The sequence below is a fragment of the Aphelocoma coerulescens genome (genome assembly GCF_041296385.1).
Source record: "Aphelocoma coerulescens isolate FSJ_1873_10779 chromosome W unlocalized genomic scaffold, UR_Acoe_1.0 ChrW_unloc_scaf_4, whole genome shotgun sequence".
NCBI classification, from domain to species: Eukaryota; Metazoa; Chordata; class Aves; order Passeriformes; family Corvidae; genus Aphelocoma; species Aphelocoma coerulescens.
Genome location: NW_027184083.1, coordinates 3147428 through 3169869, shown reverse-complemented (window position 1 = coordinate 3169869; position 22442 = coordinate 3147428). Strand labels below are relative to the sequence as shown.

Below are 22442 nucleotides of genomic sequence, written 5' to 3'. Positions count from 1 at the left end.
TAATATATGTTTGGGCCAGGTGGGAATGCCCATGTGCCTCCCTTGCAGGGGGCCAGTTTGACACTGTCCCTTGCAACACTGTGGATCTGTTTCATCATGTTGCAGTGCTCTGGTGCAGGGTCTGGGGACCCCTTTGGGGGGGGGCCTTCGATGAGCCATGACACCCCTCTGCTGTGGATAAGCTTTTCCCAGGATGAAGGGGCCCCTGCAGCTGGGCTCTTCTGCACAGCGGAAGATGGGTGTTCACTGCCTCTGACCAGAGGCTTTTTCAGCACAAACCCAAAGCCTCTCTTCCCCTCCCACCCTTTGGTGTGAGGGTCTGTTCCAGCCTGGCAGCTGATAGCCCTGGGGCTATGGTGTCCACCCCGAAGGTGCTAAGCTTGATCCCTCTGTGAATGTATTTCTTCTCTCCCCAGACCTGAATTTACTTTATCTTATCTCCATCATCAAGCAGTCCAGGGCCTCAGTCAGAAGGCCTATTCAGGGTGTGGTGGTCTTCTCTGCAGCTTTTGTACAGTTTTGTTATAATAGGCAAAGGTCCTTCATGAAGATGTTTAAGCCATAAATTATAACATCCAGTCTCCGACAACCCAATACACAGCATTGCTGAAACATAGTCCATATTGCTTAATTTACCTCTGGAAAGTTTTGTAGTCTCCCTACACAAGCCTGATGTCAGAGGCCAGTGAGCTATTATCTTCTAGTTTCTTGAAGTTCAGCACCTTCTTCGGAAGAAACGGTTAAAAGTGGAAGAATGGTGAAGAGATGGTAGATTCTCTCAAGTGACCTTGCAGCTAGGAATGCTAAGGCCTGGAGAATAAGTGTGGCAAACCCCAAATATTATGCTTACTGCTGTTTATCCTCTGTCTGTTTTGAGAAGTAGAATCTCTGTGTAGAAATAACGTAGGTGTTTGGAGAGACTTGGAGGTACTCTCATGGACATTCTTGAGCTCCCTGTTTTAGGAGAGAGATCAAAGCTCAGAGATCATAAAAAGCACGTGCATGGGCCCTTGATAAATTGGTGCAAACAGCAGGTCTGCCACCTGTCAGAATGGACTGAGCCTAATGGTGCCTGTGTTCCCACTTGTGTCTCTACCTGGGTGTTGCTTCAGGATCCTCCAGTTAGCCAGGTAGTGAAATAAATTTACTCTTTGCATTTCAGCTGTGGTTTTGTGGTTGTTCTGGCCACTTGCCTATGTCGATTCACACAAACTTCTTTTCAATGTACTTCAGCTTTGTGATCAATGTCAGTTTGCTAGTCAGAGTTTTCATATGTGCTTTACACTTGTGGTATTATATCATCATTACTTTCTTGCTCTCAGAAATTTCCAAGACCTGGAAAAAGTTAAAGCCTACTGAGCTGTGTTTGTCTGGCAGGACTACACTCCAAAAATGCACCATATGGCCAAGAGATTTTTTGAGAAATTAAGATGAGGAGACTTACAGAAGACTCTCATTGCTTGTGCCTATGAACAGTGATGCATAATTCAGGAAGTGGAGGTGGCCGGTTATAGTTCAGTTATTTTTCTCTTGAGTGGTTATGAAACATACAGGCGATACTGTATTTCCAAAATTATTTAGTTTCGAATGGCAGCTGCTTAATAGTTGGTAGCATATCACAGTAAGAAGCATGGTCCTACCTTGACTGGGATGCTGACAAGAAAAAGCCCTGGATGAATTACCCCTGAAGAGGCTTCAGGCTCTTGAAATGTAAAGGTTCACCTACCCAGAGCTGTAATGGGAAACCACCAGCACAGATCTGGTTTCTCTGCTCTTCCCCCTCTTTCTCCTTCTCTACCTTCAGCCCTACAACATGGTTTCTGACAGTGCAAGACTTGACATTGCTGCTGCCTTGAAAGAGAATAAAACATGAGAGGCAGTGTTGACAATAAGGTTTGCAGCCTGAAATCCTGACAAGAGTTATGAGAAGAAATATTAGTGCTAGTTTCATGGTAAGGGGTTGACCACACAGCTCTTGAAGCATTTCTGTACCCCAAAGGTACCAAAACCCAAAGTGATTTAACTCAAAAATTTCATGCAAAGATATGCTCAGGAATGTAGGGAGGAGCCACTAGACAATTCCTCCCATGCAATCCCTTATGCATTTGCCAACAGGACCACGCCTTCTTATGTTGGGGGCCCCAGAGTGGGACACAGTACACCAGGTGGGGTTCTCATAAGAGCTGAGCAGAAGGGGAGAATCACCTCCCTTGACCTGTTGGTCATGCTTCTTTTGATGCAGCCCAGGATGCAGTTGGTTTTCTGGGCTGCAAGCGCACATTATTGGAACATGTCAAACTTGGAATCATATCAGGGATCTCTGACCCAGGAGATCAGGGTAAAGGAATCTAGAGGGTAGTGGTCAATGGCTCAGTGCTGTGCCTCAGGGGTCTGTATTGGGACCAGTGTTATTTAATATCTTCATTAATGACATGGACAAAGGCATCAAGTATACCCTCAGCAAATTTTCTGATGACAGCAAGCTGAGTGGTGCAGTTGACACACCTGAAGGACAAGATGTCATCCAGAGGGACCTGGACAAGCATGAGAAGTAGGCCCATGGGAATTTCATGAGGTTTAACAAGACCAAGTGCAAGGTGCTGTACCCAGGTCAGGGCAGCCCCTGCTATTAATACAGGCTGGGCGATGAACAGATTTAAGGCGGTCCTGCTGAGAAGGACTTGGGACGTGCTGGTGGATGAGAGGCTGGACATGAGCCGGCAGCGTGCGCTCACAGCCCAGAAATCAAATTGTGTTCTGGGCTGTATCCAAAGCAGCGTGGCCAGCAGGTTAAGGGACTTGATTCTGCCCCTCTGCTCTCATGAGACCCCACCTGGAGTACTGCATCCAGCTCTGGGGTCCCCAGCACAGGAAGGACATCGACCTGTTGGAGTGAGTCCAGAGGACGGGCACCAAGATGATAAGAGGGACAGAGCACCTTTTCTACAAGGAAGGGCTGAGAGAATTGGGACTGTTCAGTCTGGAAAAGAGAAGGCTTCAGGGTGACCTACTACTTGTGGCCTTGCAGTACCTGAAGGGATCCTACAAGAAAGATGGAGAGAGACTATTTACAAGAGCATGGAGTGACAGGACAAGGGGGAATGGCTTCAAACTGAAAGAAGGTAGGTTTAGATTAGATATTAGGAAGAAATTCTTTACTGTGAGGGTGATGAGGCACTGGAACAGGTTGCCCAAAGAAGTTGTGGATGCCACATCCCTGGAGGCCAGGCTGGATGGATCTCTGATCAACCTGGTCTGGTGGAAGGTGTCCCTGCCCATTGCAGGGGGCTTGGAACTAGATGATCTTTAAGGGCCCTTCCAACCCTAACCATTCTGTGATTGTGTGAATCTTTGAAGAAAGACTTGGGTCAAGGGGGATTAGGTTAGAGAACACCTATGCAAGCTTGTCATCCACAAGTCCATGGGCCCTGACAGGATGCATCCACAAGTGCTGAGAGAGCTGGTGGATGCCATACCTAGGCCATTCACGATCATCTTTGAAAGGTCATGGCGATCAGGAGAGGTGCCTGAGGACTGGAAGAAAGCAAATGTCACCCCAGGCTTCAAAAAGGGCAAGGAGTACCCATGGAACTACCGGCCAGTCAGCCTCACATCGACCCCTGGAAAGGTGTTGGAGCACCTCATTTTGGAGGCCATCTCTATCCACATGAATGACAAGAGTCACATATAGGAGAAGTGTCGATGAAGGATGTCTGGACTTCAGGCGGCTCACTTAAAAGCTGTTTGTTGCGTAGGCAAAGTTACAGCAGTCCAGGGAGTGGGTATCCAGAGCCAGCCCTACAGCTGTCAGCTACAGCTTGTAGGCATACCTGAAGTCGCTTTCTGTTCAAGTTACAAAGCATTATATACTTTTCTTTGCTGAATATCTAAATACATAACAACCAATAAGCACCATACACAATACCTTTACATTTGCCTATAGCCTATCATAGCTACTACCATTACCATATTATAGTCGTTATTATCCAATCACAAGAGTAAGTATGTTACAATTTAAGCTTACAGTGGAAAATTCTCAGACCTCTCTTCTTGCTACATCGACATTTCTTGTTTGCCTGCGATATCTCTCTTTCTTGGTAAAAATATGTTTTCTATTTACTTAGGCTCTTCTTGAGACTCATTTACTTGGTGAAAAGCGTCTTTGTTTGTAGTCACATACCTTTGCCCTAATCATAAAAATCTCCTTCCAACTCATCTCCAACCTTTGCCTTCGCAGTTATTCAGTGATCAGTGTTTCAGCAAAACATCTTTTACTCTATATCAAAACTTGCTTTCATTTCTATCTCATCCTCAGTTTCTACATTCAGAGATCTTTCTGCCAAGCCTACATATCTGTGAAACTTTCTTACCAAACTTTCATCCTCCCCTAGAGTCACAGAATAAGCTGAATTGGAAGTGACCTACAAGGATCATCAAGTCAAACTCCCAGCCCTACACAGCACCATCCCCAAGAGTCACACCATGTGCCCAAGAGTGTTGTCCAAACACTTCATGAACTCTGGCATGCTTGGTGCTGTGACCACTGCCCTGGGGTGCCTGTTCCAGTTCCCAACCGCCCTCTGGGGGAAGAACCTTTTTCTAATATCCAACCTAAACCTCCCCTGACACAACTTCAGGCCATTCCCTCGGGTCCTGTCACTGGTCACCAGAGAGAAGAGATCAGTGTCTGCCCCTCCTCTTCCCCTCATAAAGAAGTTGTAGACTGCAATGAGGTCTCCCCTGTCTCCTCCAAGCTGAACAGACCAAGTTACCTGAGCCACCTTTCATACAGCTTCCCCTCAAGGCCCTTCACCATCTTTGTTGCCCTCTTTTGGACGCTCTCTAATAGTTTAATATCTTTCTTATATTGCAGTGACCAAAGCTGCACACAATATTCAAGGTAAGGCCACACCAATGCAGAGTAGAGTGGGACCATCACCTCCCTTGACCAGCTGGTGATGCTGTGCTTGATGCATCCCAGAATATGGTTGGCCCTCCTGGCTGTCAGGGCACACTGTTGAATCATATTCAACTTGCCATCAACCAGGACCCCCAGATCCCTTTCTGCAGGGCTGCTCTCCAGCCTCTCGTTCCCCAGTCTGTACATACATCCAGGGTTGTCCCATTCTAGGTGCAGAATCCGGCACTCATCTTTGTTAAACAGTGGGGATTGTCCAGCCCTCTAATTTGTTACGGTTCCTCTGCAGGGTCTCTCTGCCTTTGAGGGAATCAACAGCTCTTCCCAATTCAGTTTCATTGGCAAACTTAGTATTTATGAAGACAATTAAGAGTACTGGCCTAAGATAGAGCCCTGCAAAACCCCACTAATGACTAGAATAATTCATGGGTTTTGTGGTCCTGGCAGGGTGGCCTATAGTAGACTCCCACAATGATATCCACTATATTTGTTTGTCCCTTAATCCTTACCCAGAAGCTCTCAACCATGCCATCACCAACTGCAAGCTCTGTTGTGTGAGTTGACACAGGCAGGCATCTAGAACAACTGCAAACTCATGGCTAGAACACAAAGAATCAATTTATTTCTGTTATCTCACTAACTGGGTGATCCCCAAAGCAAAACCCAGGCAGAAGCACTCAAGTGAAGACACAGGCACTGTTAAACTCGGTCCATGCTAGAGGATCACTGGCCTGCTTTTCACACAGGCTTATCTAGAGAAATTTCCAGCTGCAAGGTCACTTGATCTCTATACAATCTGCTTCACTAGTCTTCTGCTTTTAACCCATTCCTCCCAATGTCCATACATTCCAGCCCCTCCATTACATACAATGCCCCTCCCCCACCTTGCCTGCCCTGCCTATCCCTCCTGAAGATCCTGTAAACATCCATCATGGCACACCAGTTACAAGACCCATCCCACCAGATTTTGCTTATGCCAATGGTGTCATATCTCTAGGACTGGGCCAAGGCTTCAAGCTCCTCTTGCTTGTTCCTCATGCTGTTCATGGTGGTGTAGAAACACTTCAAGTGCAATTCAGTGTAGCAAACAACTCGTGGAGCAGAATGAAGGATCTCACTAGTACTTAGTCCCTCAAATTTTGGCATGTCCCATTGCTTATCACTGGCAAGCCTGGTTTTGTCCCTTTACCCCTTTCTAATCTAAAGTTCTATCAATCAGCCCTGCTAAGTCCTGAGCTTCTCATTAACCAACACCCCCAAGTCTTTCTCCTCAGGGCTGCTCTCAACACGTTATCTGCCCAGCCTATATTTCTGCTTGGAAATGCCCTGACCCACATGCAGGACCTTGCACTTTGCCTTCTTGAATTTCATAAGCTTTGCACAGGCCCACATCTCAACCCTCTTAAGGTCCCTCTGGATGGCATCCCATCACTCCAGTGAGTCGACTGTACCACACAGCTTTATGTCATTGACAGACTTGATGAGGGTGCATTCCATTCCACTGTCCATGTCACTGACAAAGATGTTAAATAGCTCCAGTACCAATACCAACTCCTGGGGAATGCCACTTGTCACTGGTCTCCACTGGACATTGAGTCATTGACCACAACTCTTTGAGTGCAACCATTCAACCAATTCCTTATTCACTGAGTGGTCCATCTGTCAAATCCATGTCTCTGCAGTTTAGAGACAAGAATGTTGCATCAGACAGTGTCAAATGCTTTGCACAAGTCCAGGTAAAGTCAGTTGTTCTTCCCTTATCCACCAACACTGTAACCCCATCACAGAAGGCCACCAAATTTGTCAGGCACAATTTGCCCTTAGTGAAGCCATTTTGGCTGTCACCAATCATCTTCCTATTTTCCTTGTGCCTTAGCATAGTTTCCAGGAGGATCTTCTCCATGATCTTGCAAGGCACTAAGAAGAGACTGACGGGCCTGTAGTTCCTTGGGTCTTCCTTATTTCCCTTTTTAAAATTGGGGGTTATGTTTCCCCTTTATTCAGTCAGTGGGAACTTCACCGGGCTTCTGAAATATCATGGGTTGTGGCTTAGCAACTTCATCCACGAGTTCCCTCAGGACCCATGGATGCATCTCATCATCAGGTTCCATGGACTTGTGCACCTTCAGGTCCTGAACTTGATCATCTCCTACAGCAGTTGGTTCTTCATTCTCCCAGTCCCTGCCTTTGCCTTCTGTGACTCAGGCAGTGTGGCTGAAGCACTTGCCAGTGAAGACTGAGGCAAAAACTGAGGAGGTATCTTTTCAGCTTTTTACTGGCTAGCGCTTGTAGTTCAATGCCTTAGAAAGCCTCGAGCAACCCAGAGAGGTAGCACGGGCAATCTAGCACTTTAGTAGCTCTAAAATCGGTAACTGTATCAGCTGCAAAGCAAATACCTCTAGCAGAAGCAAAGAGGGGGAAATACAGCTCTCTGCTCGCTCAATTTCCCGCAGTTAGAAGCTTTCAAAAGAAACAGACAACAAGAGATCTTTGCAGAAAGGGTAGCAGAGCCAAAAGAGGGCGGGGCCTCCCTTGATCTTCTCTTTTATTCGGAGAAGGGGAAAGGGGAGGACTGGGGGTGGACTCAGGGTGACCGGCCAATCAGACGCTGCTAAAGAGTTTGAGTTACATTTGGTTTTGCCCGCGCTTAGAACAAAGGGGTTCAGAGCACATGGCAGAGGCAACTGTCTTTGGGAAGGGGAGGGGAAGCTTGGGACAGGCAGCAACAAAAAACATCATTCAGTACCTCAGCCTTCTCCATATGTTGAGTTACCAGGTCTCCCATTTCCTTACGGAGAGGGTCCACCCTTTCCCTAGTCTTCCTTTTATCATCAATGTACCTATAGAAGCTTTCCTTGTGTCCCTTGATGTTCCTGGCCAGATCTAATTCTATCAGGGCTTTAGCTTTCCTAACCTGATCCCTGGCTGCTCAATCTCTCTGTATTCCTCCCAGGATACTTGTCCCTACTTCCACCCTCTATAGTCATCTTTTTTGTGTTTGAATTTTTCCAGGACCTCCTTGTTCATCCACGCAAGGCTCCTGTCATTTTTTTTTTTACTTTCTCTTCTCTGGAATGCATTGCTTCTGAGCTCAGAAGAGGTGATCCTTGAATATCAACCAGCTTTCTTGGGCCACTTTTTCTTCCAGGGCCTGTACCGGTTTGGCCAAATTTAGAAATATATACTCTGAGAGAAGGCACAACCACCCCTCCCCCACCAGGTTCGGGAAAAAAAATAAATTTTCCTCGAAGGAAAGTGAAGAAGATAAAACTATTTATTTAACAAACACACGGGAAAGGAAAATGAGGTTAAATGGTAAAATCTTTTGCTGTGGAGGAAAAACCTGGGAAAGCGTTAGAGTCCTCCCTTTGGTCTCCTCGGAGCTGGGGCTTGGCCCAGGGCCAGGCCCTCTGTGCCCGACAAAAAGTCCTCCCGATGTGCTCTGAGGTTGAAAAGCAGTCCAGTAGCAAAGGGAGAAAAATCCGGAATTCTAGAGAAGGAAAAAAGCAAGGTCCAACTCTCAGTCTCTCTCCGGAGAACCAGAAACTGAAACAACTGGCCAAAAGCTGACTGGAACACAGCAAGCCGGGTGCTTCCTCGCTCCCCTGCCGCAGCTGGGAAGGGAAAAAAACCTCCTATCTTTATGTGACCTTGAACAAGCTGCAAACTGCTTTGAGAAAGTTTTGCTCAGTTTTTTCTTCTCCCTCTCAGGCTCAGTTTAGAGGCACAGAAAGGCACAAAAATTAATTTCTGGGCATAGGCAGCGATATGGGATACATATCATAACGTCACCCCAAGACATTCCACCCCTTATCCCATATTGTTGGCTCAATGCCCAAACTAAGATATTCTAATTCTACACACACATTAATACATATATATATACATATATATATATGTGCACAGCTATATGCGAACAGTGACAGTGACAATCAGCAAGCAGGGGTATACAAGCATTTCACACTACAATCAGATCTCCCTGTGGTACACAACGTGTTGTTCCATCTTTCTGCATTACCCACCATGTGCAACCAGGTCCCTGAGCAAAGACAACCCCACGGGTGGGTTTGTCTGTACTCGAGGCAGATTTTACCCACACAGTCTTTCCTAACAGACCTCTGACATGCACTACTGGGACCTTATCTCCATCTGTTGTATGCAGGGATTCAGATTGGGCTGGACCAGCTCTATTGGTGGAACCTCGGGTGTTAACTAACCAGGTGGCCTTTGCTAGATGCTGTTCCCAATTTTTGAAAGTTCCCCCACCTAGTGCCTTCAAAGTGGTTTTCAACAATCCATTGCACCGTTCCACTTTGCCTGCAGCTGGTGCATGGTAAGGGATGTGATACACCCACTCAATGCCATGTTCTCTAGCCCAGGTGTTAATAAGGCTGTTCTTAAAATGAGTCCCATTATCAGATTCAATTCTCTCAGGGGTACCATGCCTCCAAAGGACTTGCTTTTCAAGGCCCAGGATGGTGTTCCGGGCAGTAGCGTGAGGCACAGGGTAGGTCTCCAGCCATCCAGTGGTGGCTTCTACCATTGTGAGCACATAGCGCTTGCCTTGGCGGGTTTGAGGCAGTGTGATGTAATCAACCTGCCAGGCCTCCCCATACTTGTATTTGGACCACCGCCCACCATACCACAGGGGCTTCACCCGCTTGGCCTGCTTGATTGCAGCGCATGTCTCACAATCATGGATCACCTGGGAGATACTGTCCATGGTTAGATCCACCCCTCGATCTCGTGCCCACTTATAGGTTGCATCTCTGCCCTGATGGCCTGAGGCATCATGGGCCCATCGAGCTAGGAACAACACTCCCTTGTGTTTCCAGTCCAAGTCTACCTGTGACACTTCTATCTTTGCAGCCTGATCTACCTGCTTGTTGTTTTGGTGTTCTTCATTAGCCCTACTCTTGGGGACATGGGCATCTACATGGCGGACTTTCACAACCAGCTTTCTTACTCGGGCAGCAATGTTTTTCCACTCTTCAGCAGCCCAGATTGGTTTTCCCCTACGCTGCCAATTAGCTTTTTCCCACTTCTCTAACCATCCCCACAGAGCATTGGCTACCATCCATGAATCAGTGTAGAGGTAGAGCTTTGGCCACTTCTCTCTTTCAGCAATGTCCAGGGCCAGTTGAACAGCTTTGAGTTCAGCGAGTTGGCTTGATCCGCCTTCTCCCTCAGTAGCTTCTGCAACCCGTCGTGTGGGACTCCATACGGCTGCTTTCCACTTTCATTTCATCCCTACGATGCGACAAGAACCGTCGGTGAAAAGAGCATAGTGTGTGTCTTCTGATGGCAGTTGGTTGTACGGTGGAGCTTCTTCAGCACGTGTCACTTGTTCTTCTTCATCAGCGAGACCAAAGTTTTCACCTTCAGGCCAATTTGTGATTATTTCCGAAATCCCAGGGCGATTCAGTTTTCCAATACAGGCGCGCTGTGTGATGAGAGCAATCCATTTGCTCCATGTGGCATTGGTGGCGTGGTGGGTAGAGGGAACCTCTGCTTTGAACATCCACCCCAGCACTGGTAGTCGGGGTGCCAGGAGGAGTTGTGCCTCAGTTCCAATTACCTCTGAGGCGGCTTGGATTCCTTCATAGGCTGCCAGGATTTCCTTCTCTGTGGGAGTGTAGTTGGCTTCGGACCCTCTGTAGCTTCGGCTCCAAAACCCCAGTGGTCGACCACGAGTCTCACCAGACACCTTCTGCCAGAGGCTCCAGGACAGGCCATGGCTCCCAGCTGCAGAGTAGAGCACGTTCTTCACTTCGGGTCCTGTCCTAACTGGGCCAAGGGCTACCGCATGAGCGATTTCCTGCTTGATTTGGGTGAAAGCTTGTTGCTGTTCGGGGCCCCAATGGAAATCGTTCTTCTTGCGGGTAACCAGGTAGAGAGGGCTCACAATCTGGCTGTACTCAGGAATGTGCATCCTCCAAAAGCCTATGGCACCTAGGAAAGCTTGTGTTTCCTTCTTGTTGGTTGGTGGAGACATTGCAGTGATCTTGTTGATGACCTCAACAGGAATCTGACGTCGTCCATCTTGCCACTTTACTCCCAGGAACTGGATCTCTCGGGCAGGTCCCTTGACTTTGCTCTTCTTGATGGCGAAACCAGCTTCCAGGAGAATCCGGATAACTTTCTCTCCTTTCTCAAACACTTCTGCTGCAGTGTTCCCCCACACAATGATGTCATCAATGTACTGCAGATGATCTGGAGCCTCACCCTTTTCTAGTGCAGTCTGGATTAGTCCATGGCAGATGGTGGGACTGTGCTTCCACCCCTGGGGCAGTCGGTTCCAGGTGTACTGCACACCCCTCCAGGTGAAAGCAAACTGAGGCCTGCACTCTGCTGCCAGAGGGATGGAGAAAAATGCATTGGCAATGTCAATAGTGGCATACCACTTCGCTGCTTTGGACTCCAGCTCATACTGGAGCTCCAACATGTCCGGCACAGCAGCGCTCAGTGGTGGAGTCACTTCATTCAAGGCACGATAGTCCACAGTCAATCTCCATTCTCCTTCAGATTTGCGCACAGGCCAAATGGGGCTGTTGAAGGGTGAGTGGGTCTTGCTGACCACCCCTTGGCTCTCCAGCTCACGAATCATCTTGTGGATGGGGATCACAGCATCTCGAGTTGTCCGGTACTGTCGGCGATGCACTGTCGAGGTAGCAATTGGTACTCTTTGTTCTTCCACCTTCAGAAGGCCTACTGCAGACGGGTTCTCTGATAGCCCAGGCAAAGTGTTCAATTGCTTACTGCCCTCTGTCTCCACAGCAGCTATTCCAAAAGCCCACTTGAGTCCCTTTGGGTCTCTAAAATACCCATTCCAGAGGAAGTCTATGCCCAAAATGCACGGGGCCTCTGGGCCAGTCACAATGAGATGCTTCTTCCACTCAGTTCCAGTCAGGCTCACCTCAGCTTCCACCAAGGTCAAATTTTGTGATCCACCCGTTACACCAGAAATAGAAACAGATTCTACCCCCACATGTTGTGATGGAATTATTGTACACTGCGCACCAGTGTCAACCAAGGCATCATATTTTTGTGGTTCTGATGTACCAGGCCAACGAATCCACACAGTCCAAAACACACGGTTTTCCCTAACCTCTACCTGGCTAGAGGCAGGGCCCCTCTATGCCTGGTTATCCTTCTTTCCCTGGGCCTGTATCTTAGAGGTTCCTTCATGGGAATTGGACATGCCATCCTCTTTTCCATCATTTCCGGCAGTTTGGCTACAGGCAACTGGTGCTACTTCCTTTTTGGTAGATCCTCCTTTCTGAGACTTGCGCTCCTTCAATTCACGCACTCGTGCTGCCAGAGCAGAAGTGGGTTGTCCACCCCACTTCCTCGTGTTTTCCCCACTGTCACACAGGAAATTCCACAGCTCACTTCGTGGGATGTGCCTTCTCTCTGGGGAACGTCCGCGGAGAAGGCACTCTTTAATCTCCTGGTGATTCTTCTTCATTTCATCTTCTATTTTCTGCATACGTGTTTCCACAGCTGCGATCCTTGCATGTGTTGGGCCATGCACAGAGTCTGCATATGCTCGGAGCTTCACTGCCATATCCTTCACAGTCTCATTCGCACCGTAGTCCGGTTTCATTATTGCTAAAGCAGAAGCATATTCTGGTGGCCCAAGTTGTATGAGTTTTCGCCACATGTATGGAATAACTCTGGCCCGGTCTGGACTCCTCAATCCTGGGTCATTTGCAAAGACAACCTCTACCACCCCTAGTTCTCTCAGGCGTTGGATCCCTTGTTCTATGGTCTTCCACGGGGTTTGCTGCATGTAGAGATCATCTCCACACATATATCTTTCAATCACGCCTGTCAAAACTCGTCTCCAGACACTGGTAGAGTCAGTCCCCCTTTTCATCGCTTGGTCGATCACTGGATCATGTGACAGGGATCCCAAATGCCTCGCTTCAGCACCGTCCAGCATCACATCATCACCTGCCGCATCCCAAATACGGACCATCCAACTTATTATGGATTCGTCGGACCGTCAGGTGTAATCCTTTCTTAGGCTGTGAAGGTCCTTTATGGACATGGACTCAGTAATGGTTTCTGTGCCTGAGTCAGTTGGTGGTTTTGAGGTTCCTTCCCCTGCATCTTTTGAGGTTCCTTCCCCTGCATTATCCTCATCTTTCACTGGGCGATCAGTTTTGGTTATGTGCTTTTTCCTTGTAACAGGAGCCACTGTCAGTGGCTTAGACTCTCCATCTGGTTTGGGCTTGCTGTCTGGTTTATCTGCAGCCTGAGTGACTGGGGTATCTGCAGGCTTTGCTGATTGATCTTCCTGCCTCTCTACCCTTACTGGCTGCAGTGTGCGATAGGCATATGCCAAAGCCCAACATATTGCAAGGAGCTTGTTCGCATTAGAATTGTCATTGTATTTCTCTTTCAGATATTTCGCCACCTCAGCTGGTTTCTGAACTTGTTCAGGGGAAAAATTGCAAACCATTGGGTCAGAGAATTTCTTCAGGATTTGGCCCATATCCTCCCATTCCCCACACCACTCAGGATGTTCCACCTCTGGGTCAGGTGTCTCGGCAGTCACCCGGGAAATCTGAGCTCTCGTTCTAGAGAAGTTGTGAATCATATAGAGGAAGATTACCAGGTTAAATACCAGGAGGGTGGTCTCTTTAATATCCAGGAGAAACTGAACACTCTCAAAAGAAAACCTATCAAATTTAAAGGGAAGGGAAACCCCATCTCCTCCTCCTCTAACAATCTGGGTGCAGTTACTAATAAATTCCCAAAACAGGCTACTGAAGCTAGGACTGGGGTTAGGAGGGAGAAACCATTTATCATACACACTTTGAACAGCTGCCTGTACCTCTGTCAACTTCTTATAAATCATTATCACCGAGCACAGCAAAATAATAATCCGAATTCGTGTCCCTGCTCTGCAAAAATTCCTTATCAAGGATAAGATCGGACCAAGTTGTGGATAGGCAAATAAGCCTAGGGACCAGAAAGGCACTAGTACCTTAAACAAGCCTACGGACCAGAAATACATGAATATATCAAGCCAGAGAAATGTTATGAACTCAACCAACATGATGACTATTTTACTCCAGCACAGAATAAGTAAATTCAAACCAAAATGTAATTAGCACAGGTTTTCACTTTCCTTCGAGCCCCACTTGGGCGCCACTAAATTTGTACCGGTTTGGCCAAATTTAGAAATATATACTCTGAGAGAAGGCACAACCACCCCTCCCCCACCAGGTTCGGGAAAAAAAATAAATTTTCCTCGAAGGAAAGTGAAGAAGATAAAACTATTTATTTAACAAACACACGGGAAAGGAAAATGAGGTTAAATGGTAAAATCTTTTGCTGTGGAGGAAAAACCTGGGAAAGCGTTAGAGTCCTCCCTTTGGTCTCCTCGGAGCTGGGGCTTGGCCCAGGGCCAGGCCCTCTGTGCCCGACAAAAAGTCCTCCCGATGTGCTCTGAGGTTGAAAAGCAGTCCAGTAGCAAAGGGAGAAAAATCTGGAATTCTAGAGAAGGAAAAAAGCAAGGTCCAACTCTCAGTCTCTCTCCGGAGAACCAGAAACTGAAACAACTGGCCAAAAGCTGACTGGAACACAGCAAGCCGGGTGCTTCCTCGCTCCCCTGCCGCGGCTGGGAAGGGAAAAAAAACCTCCTATCTTTATGTGACCTTGAACAAGCTGCAAACTGCTTTGAGAAAGTTTTGCTCAGTTTTTTCTTCTCCCTCTCAGGCTCAGTTTAGAGGCACAGAAAGGCACAAAAATTAATTTCTGGGCATAGGCAGCGATATGGGATACATATCATAACGTCACCCCAAGACAGGGCCTTATCCCATGGTACTCTACCAAGCAGATCCCTGAAGAGACCAAAGTCTGCTCTCCTGAAGTCTGAGAGAGTTTATTTTTTTAAAGAAAAATCTTAAAACATGTTCTGTTTGTTTGTTGTAGGTTTTGGTTTGGTTTTGGGGTTTTTTGTTGTTTTTTTTTTTTTTTTTAATTTAGTCATCATAATGTTATGGTAGGAAACTATAAATTTGCATTTTGGCTAAAGTGATTTTAATTTTTTTCTGGTCAGATTTCAATGCTTAAAAATACATTTCAGAAAAATACATTTTATGATCATATATGTGCCAAGTGTCTCACTTCCTCAGTATCTGGGGAAATAGAGATGAGGTATTTTTTTTTAAAGAAAAAAGGCCAAGCATAGCATTTTAAAGTCTTAAAACTTGGATTTTGATATTTCGTTAATAAAAGATCACTTAAATTTTAATTTAAATATGGGATGCTTCAAAGCTTTTGAATGAAGTCAGCCATTTAATATTTTGTATTTAAATATTAATTTGCAACATGCTAGGTGTTGTCTTTTTTATTTCCTCATACAGTTGTCTTGCAATAGGGCTAACATATCCCCTGAGTGATTCAGTCTTTTCAGTTTTATAAAACAGTGTATTGCTATTTTAAAGTCAATTCCAGAACATCTCATAATGTGGCTATTAGGATGTTGAAACCAGCAGTCATAAATCAGGGGCCTTGAATGATTGTTACCTTTTGGAAAGGCAGATTTCCTCTTGCTTGTGACTGATCCCTATCCAGAGTGCTTTTAGTGAGTGCTCAGCACTTTGCAAGGGATAGCTGCATGGCTTGAAAGGAGTGGAGGTTGGTTTTGGAATTGAGAAATATGCAAATGTCATTAATGTAAATGGAGAAATAATCAATTAAAACAGTGTTCCTATATCAAGGTAGACATGTTTTGCATTTTAAATTTTAGGAATCCGATCATGGGATACAAGCTTGATTGAATGCAACTTGGATCAAGAACTAAAACTTTTTGTGTCTCGCCATTCAGCTCGATTCTCTCCTGAAATTCAAGGTGAGTTTTGGAAATGTTGGTCAAAGTTTTGTTTTGTATGTTTTTTTTAAGAGCAGAATTAATAAATACACTCAGGTATTGGATGGCCCTCTTTCATTTGTGGTTTTCTACAATGAATGCTTTTTTCTTTGTTTTAAAATAAAGCTTGAAAATTATAGTTTGTTTCAACTTTCTGGCAACAGGAAATGTCTGAAACATTTAAATAATCAGCCTTTTAGGTTAGCTTCATGTATCTCACCATGATTATTTTGGCAGTAGATGTTAGTTTTAGGCCACTATTAAAGTTAAGTGAAACTCACTTTTTGACTGAACAGTTTGTTCATGTAGCACCAATCTAGTAGTCCTGGAGACTGAAGCTGTTCCTCACTGTGGTAGGTAGAGCACATACAGAAAATAACCTGAAAGGTTAGCTCTACAATTTGATAGAGCCAGAAATGGTATCATGGCTGTTGTACGAGCATGGCTCAAACCCTATGTTTGTCCTTAGGGCTTAGACTCTTTTTCTTGATATGAAAAAGCTGAGGGGTAGAGGGTCTACCTTGACTCTCAGGAACTTTCTTTGGCTTGTATGAAGAAACTAGAATTTTAAAGGCTACATCTTCTCCTCTGATGCATTTTCTTCAAGACTGTCCTTCCTTTAGAGGATTCATAAAATAAATTTAAAAACCCAACAATTTTGTGAAGTGTAAAATTTCATTTTATTCTCAGTGCATGGAAATCAAGTATTTGGTAAGTTTCCTAACATCTCATTACTTTAACACAAATGTTTAGCGAGTATATGAGAGATTAATCTTGGTTTTTGTATTAAAATATATAACCTTCTCCAAGAAGTATAGGTTGCTTTCATTGATGTAATTATTGTGGCCATGTGCACATTGACTAGTACAACCTAGTATTGATGAATGTTATAAATTCTGACTTCAGGAATATCTTTTAAGTATGGTGATGTCATGGTTTAACCCCAATGAGCAACTACGTACTACACAGCCACTCTCTAACTTACCCCCCATCCTGGTGGGATGGGGAGGAGAATCAGGAACAAAAAAGTAAAACCTGTAGGTTGACATAAGAACAGTTTAATAATTGAAACAAAGTATAATAATAATGGTAATAAAAAGGAGAGGGAGACAGATAAAACTCAAAAAACAAGTGATGCACAATACAATTGCTCACCACCTGCTGACTGATACCAAACCCAGCCCTGAACTGTTATTGGCACCCATTCTGGGTAACTCCCACAGTTTATATACTGAGCATGACATTCTATGATGTGAAATATCCCTTTGGCCAGTTTGGGTCAGCTGTCCTGGCTATGCTCCCTCCCAGCTTTTTTGTGCACCTCTTCACTGGCAGAGTGTGAGACACTGAAAAGTCCTTGACTTCAGGTAAGCACTACTTAGCAACAACCAAAACATTAGTGTGTTATCAACATCATTCCCATACCAAATCCCAAACACAGCATTGTAGCAGCTACTAAGAAAAAAAAAATGAACTCTATCCCAGCCAAAACCAAGACAGGTGAAAAGGGGTATGAAATGTTGTATCATACTACTGCATCACATTACTAAGGTCAGTTGCTATAGACTGTTGACAAAGAGGTCTTGATGTCTTGCTAGCATGACATCATTGACCTGATGGTCTTGAATAATGTACCAAATGTCTTGTGTTAATAATTGTCCCTCTTGCAGCATAGATTATAGCAGATTTTTCCATATCTATAGAGAGTAAAACATTCTTTTTCAGCAATGTTCAATCTTTAAACAATAAGCTGCCAAAATATGTGTTGAAAGAGCTTTTAGGGAGCCTGAAACTGGGAAAGAGGGAACATCCAGGAATAAATCTAGCCCTCTTGACCAATTTAATTTCTCAAATTTTGTGGAGAAGCCCATTGACACCTTCAGAATTCCACTGCACAGATCAGAGGACAATATTTTAGTTTATCTATTCTCTCTGTGGTTCTCTGATGTAGAATCTTTATGAGGCTCTTTTATGTCTGCTCTACTCTTTGATAGGAAGGAGGGGTTTTTTTCTTGCCATCTGTCAATAAAATTCTAGAATTTTTGATTTCTGTTCAACAAATGTTGGATTTCGAGTGTTTAATCAGGGAAACTGGCAATGTTTATAATAAAGAAGATTGCAAACATGTATTCTCTTAAACTCAGAAATTCTCTGGAATTTGGATAACTAGGTGTCCTAGGTTACAATGTAAGATGTAACCAAAAGCATGTATTCTATTATCATCTTCACAAGCTGTTAAAGCAGGTGGGGCAATGTTCGTTATCTCCTACCATGACTCATCCTTGATAACTCCCTCTGGGTGCTATCTCTGTTTAATGGGCAATCAAGGACCCACCACATGACTCATAGAATTACATCAACCCATTGTGAGATGCTCCACCCAGGGGGAGGAGCCAAGCATTCCCACCTGGATATAATCTGGGGTTTGGACTAGCACAAACAGCCCTTACCTATGGGACTCCCAGAGGACAAGAGCTACACCCCTGGATGTTCAGGTGAAGACCAGACTCTTTTTTACAGGATCACTACTTCAACAGGATGACTTTATCTGGACTGCTACTACCACCCTGACTAACAGGGTGTCAGGTTGTATCCTGACTCTGTCAGTGTTCTTGTACTATAGCATTTATTTTAATTTTCTCATTAAATTATAATTTTGACTTGCAATCTCCCGCTGGTTTGTTTTCAAACTAGCCCACTAGGTGACCTCTTGTCCAAGGAAAGTATTCATCCAAGATGATGGGATAGTCTGTGGGATTTAATTAAACAGCCTTTTTTTCAATCTTTTGAGATTGAACTCTTTGTGCAACTCAAACATAGGGACAGTTTACTCTTGAGAGTCATTTAGTGTGTCTGCACAGCTCTTAGTATAGTAAGGTCTGACTAATGGATGAAACTTTTTTGATTATAATGTTTATTATGGTAATTGTAGTGCCAATTCAGTACATGTTTGTATGCTTCTCAAAGCAGCTTGAGAATATATGCAACACACTGTCCAAGAAGATACATGCAAGAGAATGTCTGTGTTCTGGTTTGGCCAAATCTAGAAATATATCCTCTGAGAGAAGTCAGGTCACAACCACCCCTCCCTCACCAGGTTCGGGGAAAAAAAAAAAATTCCTTGAAGGAAAGTGAAAGAGATAAAAACTATTTATTTAACAAACACACAGGAAAAGGGATAACAATGCTAAATAATAAAACCTCTCGCTCTGCTGAGAGAAACCTGGGAAAATTTCAGAGTCCTTCTGTAGATCTCTTTCCCCCTCCTTGGAGCTGGGATGGGATGATGGGCCCACCTCCAGGGTCAAGGCCTCTGTGGAAATTCCTCCCAATGTATTCTGATGTTGAAACAGTCCAGCAGAGGGGGAAAAAAAGGAAAAAACAAAATCCTGGGAAAACAAAAGTTCAACTCTCTGTCTCTCTCTGGAGAAAGAAAAGGAGCTAAAAAAACTGGCCAAAAGCAAGCTGGGTGCTTTCCCCACTCTCGCTCTCCTGCCACAGCTGAAAAAAAAAAGTTTCTATCTCTATGTGACCTTGAACAAGCTGCAAACTGCTTTGAAAAAGTTTTGCTCAGTTTTTCCTCCCCCCTCTCAGGCTCTGTTTAAAAGCATAGAAAGGTATATATACTAATTTCTGGGCATAGTGTAGCGATAGGGAATACAACATCAAGTCACCCCAAGACAGTCTGTCAAAGCATTTGTGTGTTTTCACTTGAGGAATTTGAGGTCTAATCCTTTGCTATGTGTAGTGAAAAACAATGTATATATTAACACTGTAAGGACCATGACCAGATCCAAACGCTCTTTTTGTGCTCTTATCAAGGAAATGGATTGTCACAGTGACATTTGTGTATTGTATATTTGGCTGCTGGGAAATTTATGGATGATTTATGATTCCCTGAAAAATAGAATTAAGAATGGAAATGCTAACAGATATTTTCTGATACTTTGTAAAGCAGCTGTTAGCAGATTCCTTAATAATACCAAATCTTGCAGAGATGTTGTCCGGTGCTGATGAAAAATGAGTAACAGAGTTTATTGACTGGTTGCCAAGACAACAGGCAACGTGACTTAAAATAGGCCCTCCAGTGCTTACCTCTGTTTTCTCTGTCATATACTGATGATAACTTCACAAGGACAAAAATTTCAAACAATGAGTTGTAACATACACATGCTGGAAAAGGAATTGTGTATCTGGTAGTGAGAGCAAGTGGAGAGTATTGGAAAGAAATATGTTGAAATTGCAGCTGTTGCTACCAGTCTTAATTTAAAAAAAGTTTCAGCTGCATAAAGCTGAATATACTGCTTCACAAAAGATGGAGTAAAAGAATTCTGTGTGTGAATGAAGCCATTGAGGGCCCTTCTGCAAGACTTCCACACCTGCCATTGTCCATCAGCTTCCACCTGGGATACATGACTCTATCATTGATTTGTATTCAAGTCCTTGTATAGATTAAAATCTGTTTTAATTAAGGTGATGTCCTGGTGTGACTTTATGATACTGTATTCCCTATGCCATGAGACCATATGCCAAAGTCAACAATACAGATTTTATTTAACAATGTATGAGGTAGAGAGATAGAAAGAAATAGAAAAGAGGAGAGAGAGAAAGATCATGCAGAAGATAGTCACCACCCATGGATCCAGTGGTGTCCTGTTGGTCCTTCTTCACCCTGGGCTTCTTGGTGGTGGGGGTCCCCAGGTCATTCTTACGGTGGTACCACCTTATCCAGTCCACGTTCTGGGTATCCACAGAGGCATATTCCTAATTTATATGTGAATTTGCATGCTAAGTGAGGATGGGTGTGTCCTCCGTGTGCTTCCTCCAAGATTTCAGGGGGCTTTGGTGGTTGTTGGTGGCCACAGATGCTGTATGTCCCATAGCTTGGGGTGATCTTTATTTGACCGGTAATATGTGTATAAGCAGTTGCTTCCTTTCACACAGTTCACCACAGTGGGAATTTTTATCTGGATACATTCACCAGGATGTGCTAACCAGATCTTGCCTCTGCCAGGCCTGGAATTAGTGCCTTCCTGTCACAAATTCCTCCCTTCTGTGCTTATCTCAAGTTTCTGCTGCAGTGGTTTATCTTATGGCAAGTTCCTTCTGTGGCCTTGACAGTGTTTGAGACAGGCAACTGTGCTCTTTAAGTCCTTACAATCCCTCACTACAAGTGTCCCATCCCAGAGTGAGACGGGGGGAATTCTAAAGATTCCTAGGGCGAAATTAGATGCAAATGAGGTCAATATTACACCTGTTAACTGTTTATTGATAAAAGAAAATAAATGGCCCTAACGGGGATAGAAAAGACAAAGAGTGAGAGAGAGACACTGTTACTGCTATGGCGTTTGCAGCACACTGTCGATGTTCGGTCGGCAGGTGGCATGCGTGCGCTGTGAGCCGAGTCGGCGCAGCACTCGCAGCATGATTCTAACAGCCTGAACTGCATGCAACAGACGGCGAGACGCTCATTAAGCGACACAACACTCGGGCAGGAGACGCGGCAGCAGCAGGGAAAGGGCAGGGCGGCAAGCTGCAGCAGGGACGGTGCAGGATCAGGACAGCGGTGGCTGCAGGTAAGGAGGGTCGGCAAGGAGCAGGCAAAAGAGAGCAAAGGCTGGAGCCAGGAGCGAAGCTCAGCTAGGGGCTTGGAGGCAGTCTCTTATATACTGTGTAACCCCTCCCATGGTCCTATTATCCGAGGAAGGTCACCTGGAGAGTCACCCTAGTGATAGAGACTCTCTTCACCCTGGTAGGCTGTCAGGAGAAATTTCCCCCAGAGACAGCCATTTTTGTGCACATGTTGACATGTGCTGGTAGTGCCAAGACATGTGCAGCTTTTCTAATACTTTTCATTAACGTTAGAAAGAACAGATTTATAACCAACAGTCCAAAATAAAATCCAAACAATGTTGAGGCATTCTTATTCTAAAATTAATCGGTCTCTTACAACAAGAAAGACATTAAGGGGCTGGAGCCTGTTCAAAGAAGGGCAGTAACGCTGGTGGAAGAGTCTGGAGCACAAGTCTTGTGAGGAATGGTTGAGGGAACTGAGGTTGTTTAGCCTGGAAAAAAGGAGGCTTGTTATGGGGAGCACATGTTTGTTACCAAATGTAGCATGAGAGGTGCCACTGTAACTGCTGCAATCAGCCTCACAGTAGCATGGGGCGCTCCAGCCATCATCAACCACATAGAGACAAATGCAGAAAGCATTGGAAGAGATACATTAGTGCTGGCTGCAGATCCAGGTGCTCCTGTCTATAGACTGCTGGGAGTATCCCTTAGTACCTCATAGTCTGTATGAATAGGTGTTTTTTTTTAACACACTCTAGGTGGATCTGTCCTTATCTCAACCCTTCAGGCCTCACATTGGATGCCAAAAGGACTGTCTGATTTTAAGCCCACCTGGAGATAAAACACCATGCACCTGCTTGCTCAACCCCCCCCTCCCCCTTCTCCTCCACCCCAGTGGAATGGGGAGAAGAATTGAAGTAAAATTTGTAGGTTGGGATAAGAACAGTTTAATAATTGCAAATAAAGTAAAATACAAAATAATGGAAAATAATAATAAAAAGAGAAAAACCCCCAAGTGATGCACAATGCAATTGTTCACCACCCACTGACTGATGCCAGACCTCC

The 22442-nt window shown here is 44.9% G+C and overlaps 1 protein-coding gene across 2 annotated transcripts in view; it reads left to right on the top strand.

The window, feature by feature from the left end:
- LOC138102890 (microtubule-associated protein 1B-like) overlaps nt 1–22442 on the top strand; it is a 162127-nt gene that overhangs the window by 4742 nt on the left and 134943 nt on the right. For both annotated transcript variants that reach the window (XM_069000666.1, XM_069000667.1), the window contains exon 2: nt 15684–15785. In XM_069000666.1, coding sequence (XP_068856767.1) covers nt 15684–15785 — 102 coding nt within the window. The remainder of the gene's footprint in view (nt 1–15683; nt 15786–22442) is intronic.